This window comes from Panthera pardus, unplaced genomic scaffold (genome assembly GCF_024362965.1).
Source record: "Panthera pardus isolate Hobbes unplaced genomic scaffold, ASM2436296v1 HiC_scaffold_13, whole genome shotgun sequence".
NCBI classification, from domain to species: Eukaryota; Metazoa; Chordata; class Mammalia; order Carnivora; family Felidae; genus Panthera; species Panthera pardus.
In genome coordinates, this window is record NW_026526688.1 from 169,398,489 (window position 1) to 169,409,665 (window position 11,177).

The 11,177-nt window shown below is 50.0% G+C and overlaps 1 protein-coding gene across 1 annotated transcript; it reads right to left on the reverse strand.

The window, feature by feature from the left end:
- Positions 1-4,596: 4,596 nt before the first annotated feature.
- SHISA3 (shisa family member 3) lies at positions 4,597-9,370 on the reverse strand. The gene is made up of 2 exons (XM_019413164.2): positions 8,462-9,370; positions 4,597-5,155 (listed from the first exon to the last, which is right to left on the reverse strand). The coding sequence occupies exons 1-2, from the start codon at positions 9,024-9,026 to the stop codon at positions 4,716-4,718; spliced, it is 1,005 nt and encodes a 334-aa protein (XP_019268709.2). The 5' UTR covers positions 9,027-9,370; the 3' UTR covers positions 4,597-4,715.
- Positions 9,371-11,177: the final 1,807 nt, after the last annotated feature.

Genomic DNA, 11,177 nt, shown 5'->3' on the forward strand with positions numbered 1-11,177 from the left:
TGGGCATAGTGTTTGACCTTGCTGCTTTGATTTCTTCATCTGCAAAACAGGCGTGATAACAACCCTCACTTCAGGGGTGTGAGGATTAAATATTACAGTTCATAAAGACTTGAGACACACGTGGTGCTTAGTAAATGTTACCCATTATTTGCATAAGTACCTTTCAAAGTGTAGAACTTCCGTTCTTCAAAATAATCATGGTTTTAGGATGTTTGGACTCTAATTCTTGGGGAAAGTAATAAAGCATCAATCAGCCCAATTTCCGCCATACTTTGGTGCTGTGGCAGGTTGTGGCGAGCCTCTCTTTGGAAATTTCAGGTGATTTGACGTTACCCTTGCTCTCTAGGCTAAAATGAAGACGTGATCAAGCTGCTCTCCTTCATGGACCTCGTCGAGGTTCCCCTTACATGTGATGTATATCCAGCCACCCTAGTTTTCAAGACCTCTGATACTGAGCCTGCTCATCTCTTCACCCTCACTCTTTGAATTGGCTAGTTTCCAGACTGCTCCTTGTTCTTTTATGCTGGTGGGTGCTTCTCTGCCATTCTACCAGTTCTTTCCTTTGCTTAATATGCTCTTCCTCTCATTCCTAGCACTGCTCTCTGCCCCCCCCCCCCCACCCAGCCTTCCTCACTCAGATCCCATGCATCCAGAGGCCCAGGTTCGATCTCAACCCCTCCAGAAAAGCGAGGTGCCCTTTGTATGTGCCGCCTGGACACTCTACACATCCCCTATCATTGCAGTTACCAGAATGAATTCTAAGCGTCGGTTTGTGGGTTCATCTTCCCCTAAGTGACTGCGAGCTCCTGGAAAGCAGGAAAGACAATGTGCTTCTTTTATAGAGCCTCTGTAACAGCTTATCCCAAGGACTTGCCGTCATGCCTGGGTCTGTGGAGATAGTGGCTTTTTGAATCAGACCTGCGTTTTATTCATCTTGACACTCCCAAACCCTAGCACAGTGCCTCACCCAGAGACGGTGTCCAGTAAATGCTTGCCGGACGGACCATATCTGGAAATCTGCCACAGGATGGCCAAGTTGCCTGCCTTGGGTGTGTAAATAATAACATCAGCTACATATCGTTCAGGGAGAAGTCCAAAGGCATGTATTATGTCAACAAGTAGGTGGGGATATGATTTGATTCAGCGTCACTGAGTGCCAGGTTACGATGAGGACACAACGTCTCCATATTTTAAACAGCTTGGAGCCCACGAACTTGATTGCCGCACACGGCTAAGGAAGAGAAGTTTGCAGGTGTGAATCTTTTGAATTCCTTAGCATTATTTTGCCTAATGGAACTGCTCTCCAGAGGGATGGCAAATAGAAGTACAGCCACTAGAGAAGGCTGACAAGCTAGATGGTTTTCAGCGGAGGCGGTTCTGCCCTCTAGAGGACATTGTGGAATTGTGTGGAGACAGCTGGGATGGAGGGGGAGGGGCAGGTGTCATGGGTATTCATTGGTGGGTCTTTGTCTTGACAGAGATCCTACAGTGCACAGGTTAGTCCACCCAACAAAGACTTGACCGTCGGTGTGACTTTGGAATGTTCCTTTGGGTGGAAAAACCTAATCCTATTTTACCTATAAAGTATCTTTGACACTGTTTTAATATACACTGGATTTTCCAGATACATAACGACTGTGAAAATCAAAAGGAGATCAGACCTTGCTTTGTTTGGAAAAATCACATTAACAGCAATAATGCAACAGGGGGTGTGGGTTGCCAGTCTAGCAACCCTGCATCAGTCTGGATTTGGAGCTATCGCTTTTCGGTTGTTCTGCGTAGAGGTGCAAATCTAGGACCTTCGTTAGGTCTACTGAAACTGTCGCATTTGGAAGTATTTTCCTTTTCTTTCTCCTATTTACCATTAAGACACTGTATTGATTTTTAAAAATTGTATCTGTAAGTGATTAATATTACCTATAAATTTCAATTTAGGACAGTTAAAGGGATGGCACAAAATATTTGTTCTAAGGAGAGCTCACTGGGCCCAACAGAGTTGACAGTCATTGCTTCGGAGATTGGGACTGGGTTTCATGCTTTACCCCACAGTGGATTTCATGCACAGAAACTTCAAAACCTCAAAGTAGGCGTTCCCTTGCTGTTTCAGACTGGTTTTGTATGAAGCTCCAGGACCGACTGTGTGACCTTGGGCAAGTGACTTCACTCCTCCAAGTGCGTAAAATAGGAATTCTAATGCCTCCCTGTTTGAAGTTGTTTGGAGGATGAAAGGAATTAGCGCATATAAATATTTGGAATAGTTTTTGGCTCATAAGAGCCCAGTAGAGATTAGCTTTTAAAATATCAAAGGAGCAATATATAACAAACATGAATAAAACCAGTCTAATGACAAAGGAGTGTGTACCAGAGGCATGCTCACAAATGTTTCTCCTTCTACTGTTCGGCCATCCCTCTTTCCCTTCTTGCCTCCCTCCCAACCTGCCCCCCCCCTTCTTCCTTTCATTTCTTATTTTGGGCAATATGGGATATCTGAAGTCACCACTTTGGTCACGGGAGAAAGCAGAGGACCAGAAGTCAGAGCTCCTCTGCCATCAGACCGAGCAAAGGCACAATACCGTTGAATTTGCTTCCTCAGCTAGAAAGCAAAAGGGTAAGGCCAAACAACTCCCCCAGGTTAGAATTCTAAGTGGCTCTATTAAAAAGAGCTACTGGGGCACATGGGTGGTTCAGTCGGTTACGCGTCTGACTCTTGGTTCAGGCTCAGGCCATGATCTCAGTCTGTGGGTTCCAGCCCCACATTGGGCTCTATCCTCACAGTGCAGACAGTGCAGAGCCCGCTTGGAATTCTCTCTCTCTCCCGCTCTGCCCCTCCCCAGCTCGCACACTCTCTCTCTCAAGATAAATAAACTTTAAACAAAAAGAGAGAGAGCTACTCAAGGGGGCCTGGCTGGCTCCATTGAGCATCTGACTCTTGATCTCTGCTCAGGTCATGATCCCAGGGTCGTGGATGGAGCCCCGTGTCGGGCTCTGTGCTGGGCATGGCGCCTGCTTAAGAGTCTCTCTCTCCCTCTGCCCCTCTCCCCATTTGTGCACTCTCTCCATAAAATAAAATAAATTATAAAAAGAGCTACTGAGGGATGCCTGGCTGGCTCAGCCAATTAGAGCATGTGACGCTTGACCTCAGGGTCCTGAGTTCAAGCCCCACTTTGGGTGTAGAGCTTACTTTTTAAAAAAATAAAAATGGTTGTATTTAAAAATATATATAAAAAGAGCTATTGAGGGTCACATATCGTAGCATGAATTCGTATAAACCGGGGCTCCAAAACAACACCCACAGAGGTCAAGTAGGTAACAAAATTGAGGGAGAGGGGCCAGGTTGTGGAGACCAGGCAGGAGGCTGGTGAATGACGAGTGTCTTGTCTGAAAAGGGCTGGCCTGGCCCAATGGCAGTATAGGAACCTCAGTGCCACATCTTCCTCATGTCACGAGAAGCCAGAAATCCAGACTCTTATGAGAAATGTTCCGATTTTTAAATCTCTAAGAATTCACTTCCTTCGCTGCTCTCCACAAGCCCTGATGTGGAAAAGAGCTTTTTAACGTAATGCAAAATCAGTGTAGGATTTTTTAATTTCAAAATATGAAGTAAGTGAAGACATCTTCTTTTATTGAATAGCAGAGAGTATCATTAAGAAGATAAAATGAAGCACTTTGATCTAAAATTTCAAGTTCACAAAAACATAGTACTTTATTTATTCTAACCCAGCAGGATATATGCCCAAATGTGATCATCAGACATGGAACTGAGTGGCACGTAAGATATGTAATATTCGGTGATTATAACCCAATAGATGGACTTTGAACGCCACAGTTATTATTAACATAACAAATTTCAGTGTGGACTACTAAATAATTAGTACCGTCAATGTGGTAAATACATTAAATTACAAATCTTTACATTTGTACAGGACTCATTTTACAAATAAATGTTTTAAGACTCAGCTGTCCAACTTTCATTTAAACACTAAATGCTGTTGAACAAAAAGTCTGCAATAAATATTCCCTCGGGTGGGTGCGGGAAATGCTTTTACATAAGATCTGTTTACAATGAATATCTGAGTAAATATTTAAAATTTTAAACTCCATGTGGTTACTGAAATCTTGTATTCTGAAAAAGCTCTTATATTTTAAACAAAATTTAATTATTAATTTAAAAAGTAACTCTTCTCGCGATGCTAACGTTATTCTTGGTTAGGTTTCTCCCAAAATCGTAAATGGGTTGCTCACTGTCCCTTCAGGTTGCTTAGTTGTTAATTTTTTTTTTTTAAGAGAACCTTCAATAATTACTATCAGGTATTTTACTTTGCTTATTTATGTATATATTTGTACTAAGACTCACTAAACAACTCAAAAGAACATGTAGGCCTTTCCTAAACATTATAGCTGAGTTGTCTAATTAATACATTTTCAGCCAATTTGCAACTGTAAATTGATCTGGTGCCTATTTTGAATAAAAGCAGCATAAGTTGAAATGTAATAATCACCACGTTTTCAAGGCCAGAAAGCAATTCTCTTAACGCACCCGTTCTGTGATGGGAGCTGGGAACCTTAAGACTAAGAAGGCGCTGTTTTTTCCTAGCGCATTCCTCCATGACATCGCCGGCTCCCAGGGAAATTTCCCCAGAAATACTTGCAGCAATGGCGACAGCACTCCACCTGTCTGCCGTTGTACGACGGGCTGGATTTATCGCTGTGGCCCGTCAGCTGGAACTGAAGTCCGGGCAGCTCTTCGCAGGCAGCGGGGGCTCCTGCTGGAGTGGGTAAGCGAAGTACTGGGGTGACACCAGGAAACCGGATGGCTGCGTCAGGTGGATGGGGTGGCCCGTGGTGTAAGGTGGAGGCGGGGAGGGCACCAGGCAGCCCGGCTCTGCTCTGGCAAAGGAGAATCTGCGGATGGAGCCCCCGGTGGAGCTGGAGCTGGTGGCCGTGCTGGACTGTCTGGAAGGTGCCCTGAGGCTTGTGGAAGTCAAGATCATGGGCAGGGTCTCCGTCTGATAGCTGCGGAGTGAGAAGCGGATTGGCTGCTGTGAGGGCTCCTTGGGTCTCAAGCAGGTGCAGCAATAAATAGCCACTAAAGAGCCCAGGATGATGAAGGCAATGAAGATAGAGCCAACGATGAGGAAGGGGACGTAGACGGGCTCTAAAAGGTAAAACAAAAGAGACACACACAGGTGTTTGGACAAGTCTCCCAAACTCCAGGCACCTTTGGGGGGGGGGGGGAGGTGAGTGACCCAGTATGACCACCGCTGTCAGCCCAGCCTCTCAGAGCTGGTAACCTCTAAAGTGCAAACTGAGATGACCCAATATTCTTGCTCCGAGCAGGGAGGAAGCAAACTGATACTGTAGCCTCTGTTAGCAATTAGACGTTATATTGCACATCTGGAAGTCAGAAGGGACAGAATCTACCCTCCTGTTCATGCACTGGAGGGAGGGAAAGTGTGAGTTTTTTGGTTACCAGAACTTCTGGATGTAAACCCAGGTTTTTGGTAGTTTTACCACAGTGGGGCACTGAGGGCTCTGACCCATCTCCGAGGCTGAAAATTCATCTCCCATCCAAGAATCTCCAATCTAAGCAAAGAGAGCCAGGCCTGTAGATGAGCCCTCCATTACGAGACTATGGAAAGAACCACAGAAAGAAATCCACGGGGCGCCTGGGTGGCTCAGTCGGTTAAGGTCTGACTTCAGCTCAGGTCATGATCTCACAATTCATGAGTCTGAGCCCCTCATCCGGCTCTGTGCTGACAGCTCAGAGCCTGGAGCCTGCTTCAGATTCTGTGTCTCCCTCTCTCTCTCTGCCCCTCCCCTGCTCACTCTCTGTCTCTCTCAAAAATAAATAAACATTAAAAAATAAATAAAAATAGGGGCGCCTGGCTGGCTCAGTCCACTAAGCGTCCAACTTCAGCTCAGGTCATGATCTCGTGGTTCGTGAGTTTGAGCCCCGTGTCGGGTTCTGTGCTGACAGCTCAGAGTCTGGAGCCTGTCTCAGATTCTGTGTCTCCATCACTCTCTGCCGCTCCCCCACTTGTGTTCTGTCTGTCTCTCTCAAAATTAACATTAAAAAGTTTTTTTAAATAAATAAAAATAAAAGTTTTAAAGAACTCCATAGTGGGCCCAAACGAACTGTGTCTGTGACTGCATCTTAAATGGTCATCTCTGGACACTTCTTCCTGGAAATGATTTGGGATGCCCACCCCAGCTGCCACACCTCTTCCCCTCAATTTCCACCCAAACTGTGGGAAGGTCTGGCCAACCTTAGATCATGAGGTAGCTCTTGGTGTTGGTGGCCCCAACTTTCCATGAGGGCATCCCTCCGTCAGAGCAAACCCATTTTCTTCTCTCTGTGCACGGCAGACATAAAATCTCCTACCCCTGAGGCACCTTTGGGACATTCTCCAAGTGTCTCTCCTGTCTGATAGGGCCACCTCTGGATGCAGCCTCCAGCTTAGAAGTAGAACCAAGAAAACCTGCATTAAACTAAGACCCTACTGTGTGCCTGACTCTTACTTATGACCTGAGTCAGCTCTCCTGGACACTCGGTGAGGAAGGCATGGTACTCTGTTCTCCAGATGTGGCAACATACTCATGTTTGACCTTCCCAAAGACACACAAGCAGTGATGGACAGGGAACTATCAACCCCGAGGGTTGGGGGTTCCTCGGTGTAAGCTCTACCGTCTACCGCCCCTTCTGCCATGTTTAGTAGCACCCTGTGGAAGGGGAGGGGAGCGTGACTGACCAGCCACTTACTCCCCCCACTGTTCTAAACATCCATACACTCACTTAATTCAGTTTGTCTCCTCTGAGAGCAATATGTGCATTTAAAAGTTTTTTTTCTTTAACGTTTATTTTTGAGAGGGGAGAGGGGAGAGGGGGCAGAGAGGGAGACACAGAATCCGAAGCAGAATCCAGGCTCTGAGCTGTCAGCACAGAGCCCGATGCTGGGCTGGAACCCACCAACCTTGAGATGGGAGGCTTAACCCACCAAGCCACTCAGGCGCCCCAGCAATACATGCATTTTAGAGCTGAGAAGAGGCCCAGAGAGTTAAGTCACTTGCCCAAGTGACCCAGCTGGCAAGAGGCAGTCACAGGCCAAGGTCCCTGAGATTTTGGCTAACCGCACCTCAGTGAGTGTGGATGCTGCCCTCTCTCCTGCTGGCCTGGGCAACACGGCGGAGCCTGGAGGCCCAGGACGGAATCCCCGATGCAGACTGCGCTCTTAAAGTCTGTGCAGAAAGCAAATGGGTCCCCCAGGGTGAGTGGAGGAAAGCCAGGGGAACGAGTCTGTATTTTTTTTTTTTAACACACCAGGACGGCCTTGAGTTCTCTGCTTTCCCCCCAGCATCTTCTCTCCAGAAACCAATTCCCCAATCCACCAGAAGTTAAAGTCCTTGAGAGTATAATGGGGTTCTAAGACAAACCAGGGTCTGCTTTTCCTCTGGGTCGTTACTCTCTCTGCGGGCGGGGTTGGGGCGGAGTGGGGGGACTTCGGGCACCATTAATTCTTTCCCGGGGAACTTCTGGTGCCCGCTTCAGACCTCTGCTGTGGCGTTCTGGGGTGTCACCCATTCTTAGCTCCGCCCGCTCCCCGGGTTTCCACCGGTAAAACCATCGCCTCAAGCTCCAACGGGTTTCCCAGACGTTCCCATTCAGGTGGAAAGCTTTATTTTCTTTCCCTTTTTTTTTTTTTTTTTTTTTTAAGGTGTAAAGTTCCTCTGCTGGGGTCTTGATTTATTCCGCTCTGAAGTGAGCGGAAATTTGACCCGTGTTTTCCGACAGGAGAATAGGGGGCGGGCAGCCCCTGCGACCCTGGTTTCTAAATCTCCACCTCGAGGACCTGGGCATTTCTGAAAGGCGTGACAATAGGGGGTGGGTCGGAGAGGGTAATTCGATGCAGAGAAATGAAAGGAAGTCGGGAGAACGAGACACAGGCTTAGGATAGCTACCAAAGATCCACCAAAAAAAAGTGGGGAGGGAGGATAAACGTGGCTGTAGTTCCTTTAGCCCTGCGGGGCTGCAGATGAGCGCTCCCCAAGAGTTGCGGCCCCCGCCGCCGGCAGTTCCCCGGGCGCCGGCAGTTCCCCGGGTGACCCGGGCGCTCGATGGGGAGCCTCCACCGCCCTTGAAAACCGCAATCCGACCTGGCGCTGTCCCGGTAGCTTCTTCCCCTGACCTCCCGCGTTCCCGAGACCTACTACTGTCTTGCCCGGGGTCAACGGGTGCAAGCCCTGTGGTCTTCGCCGTCCCTTGCAAACTTTCCTCGGGCCGACCCGTGGAGACCGCGCGTGGCGGGAATCGGGATTGCAAAGCAATTAGGGCGCCTGACCCGAAACGCGACCACCCGCTCCGGCCCCGATGCCCCCACCTTGGCCGCTCCAACGCGCGCAGACCCAGGACCGCCTGGGGCGCACACCCGCGGGCGCCGGGCTGAGGCCGAGGGCCCGCACTTACGCGCGGTGATGCCCGGGTGCTCCAGCTCGCCGCGGTCGTTGGTGCAGCTTCCCTGCTCCAGCCTGGCGTCGGCCGCGGCGCAGCAGTAGCGCAGCGCGCAGGAGCCGCAGCAGATGGTGGCGTCCGGGGTGTCGAAGTCCTCCGGGCACTGGAAGCCCTCGTGGTAGTTGCCCTGCACGTCCACCCAGCCGTGGCAGTATTCTCCGGACTGCTGGGCGCCCGCCGGGCTCCAGCGCAGCCAGCCCAGGAGGAGCCAGAGCGCCAGCAGCGCCCACATCGCCGCTGGGCGCCCGGGGCGGCCGGGAGGGGGACGCGCGCGGCCGGAGAGCGGAGGGCTGAGCGCCTCGTTGCCGCCTCCCCCGGGGCGCGGCGCGGGCGGCTGGCCGCGGCGTCCGAGGCCCCTCTGGCGGGGGTTAGCGGGGGCCGGGGAGGCGGCAGCGGCTGCGCGGCGGACTCCGCAGGCCAGGCGTCTGCATGGTGCGCGGGGTCGGAGGGCGAGGGCCCGCGGGAGGCGCCGGCAGAGGCTGCTGCTGGGGCTGCTACTGCCGCCCTTCGCCGGTCTCATACTGCGACCCGCGCCAGGGGCGCGCTGAACCCTCGGCCGCCGCCCTCCCCGCTCCTCAAGGGAGCCATCGCGTCCCGGGCGGGCGACCCCAGCGCCACGCAGCGCCCCTCCTCGGGGCCGTCGCCGGGGATCCGGAGCGGAGCCCGAAGGAGGAAGAATTCGAGATCCCCACGTGCAGGCGCCCGGGACCGGCGGCCCCTGCACCCCCGCCCCTGTCTGTCACCGGAGCAGGAGTCAGCCCCGCCGCGGCCAAGTACAAACGGCCTCCCGGTTGCTGACGGCTCTGCCTGCAAGGCGTCCTTTAAAAAGGAAGAGGGAGGGGGAGACGCCGAGGGTTAAGAAAGAGTCCGCCCTCCCGGGTCGCGCCGCTGGAGCTAATCACCGCGGGGGCGCGGCGCGGGCCGCCGATGCCCCTGCGCTTTCTGGTTAGTGCGCCCCCCTCCGCCCCTCCCGGCCCCCGCCCACCGCGCTCCCCCAGGACTGAGCTCTGGACGTGCGGGCATCAGGCCTTCACACACACACACACACACACACACACACACACACACACACACACACACACACACACACACACACACACACACACACCAAGTTTCGCTCGGCCCACAGAGCTCCGCAGAGCGAGTGCGAGAGCTGCGGGTTTCCGCTGCCATCCACGCGCGTCAGCGCGCGGGTGGAGACGCGCGGTTGCCGTGTATGGGTGTAATAAAAAGCGGGTGCGGCGACTGAACTTTGTCGAATCTTCCGTCGCCTGTTGCACAGATGCGGACTCGATCCTGGGACACCTGTTCTAAGGGTTCAGAAAGGACAATGTGATTTTAAGGGGCCGGCGACATTTGCACTAAGTTTTCCACCGAAAAGTTTCCATTTCTAAGAGGAACGGCACGTTTTCACAAACAGACACACACACACGCACTCCCCCCCCCCAGCCCCCCCAACCTGCGTGCGGGCGGGTGAAGAATCGCCGGTCACCTCCACCAGCCGAGGGCAGCTCGAAAACCCTCAAAAAGCACGACTTCGTTCACGCCCACAAAGGAAATAAGGGAACAAAATTAATGATAATTGAGCAGATCTGAACTTCTGTTCGGGCAAAGAAACACATTTATTTAAATGATGTGTCCCCTGTGTGCTATTTTCGGGGGCACCGCTCCTTTAGCGGCGTAAGTGCCTTATGAAACTGATGTTATGTGAAACCCAGGCTAAACTCAGGCATTTATTTTTACTGCGTCCTGAACTTCCTCTCATCGTTTACTGCTATGTGTGAATATGGTCCACGTATCTCAACCAATTTGTCAAACACTCTGAATGCCCGTGCCACTGATTTAGATGTTGGCAAGTTAAGTGAAACAAAAGAGACAAAAGTTTGCTGTGCACCAGCAATAAAAAGTGTGCGGTCAAAGGCATTTACCACGCCCGCGGCTTCCCCGTGATCCACAGTTCAGAGAAGCTTTTTTTTTTTTTTTTTTTAACTCTGAATAAAACGGTTTCTTTCTTAAAATCCAAGTGCAAGTATATTCCAAGTAAACGATTTCTTCTGATTCCTTCATTTAAATATTGGGATTAGCAGTTAGTTATGAAAACGTAAAAACAATGCCCAACATTTCAGATGGTAAGTAGGACTGTGTAAATATTTTACTATATTGCTGTCTTAGAAATACATATTGCTCGGGACAATAATAACTATTAAATAAAACCACATTAAGTTCAGGCTTTTATCCACAAACATACAATGGGACAGTTTTTCTTGACTTAAGCATACTGAAAAATTGTTTTTGCAGAAATTTCTTGGGTACAGTGTTTTTATTTACAAAAAAAAAAAATGTCCTTGCCAGACTTAAAGTTGTGTGTGTTTTTTTTTTAATTGTGTGTTAGGAGTGTTGTTTGGATTGTATATATCCTGAGCAATTAAGGGAAAAGGTCATTTAGAACCACAGCAAGAGTGAGCTCTAGTGATCATAATAAGATGATAAAACCGCAAAGACATGTTTACTGCTAATAACTTTCCCAGAACCACACCTCTTTATATTATTTTTGTTAAATTTAAAGGAATTCCATTACATCACAACTGCAAGAAGTTCTGCGACAGCAGCGTTTGCTAGTCCCCCAAGGGTCAAGTTTCTCTCATGATCCAGCTGTTCTTTGATAGCATTA

Coding starts and splice junctions, on each gene's coding strand:
- SHISA3 (XM_019413164.2), bottom strand. CDS start 9,026: ATGAGACCGGCGAAGGGCGGCAGTAGCAGCCCCAGCAGCAGCCTCTGC. Junction 5,156..8,461: donor GCACCCGGGCATCACCGCGC/GTAAGTGCGGGC, acceptor TTTACCTTTTAG/AGCCCGTCTACGTCCCCTTC.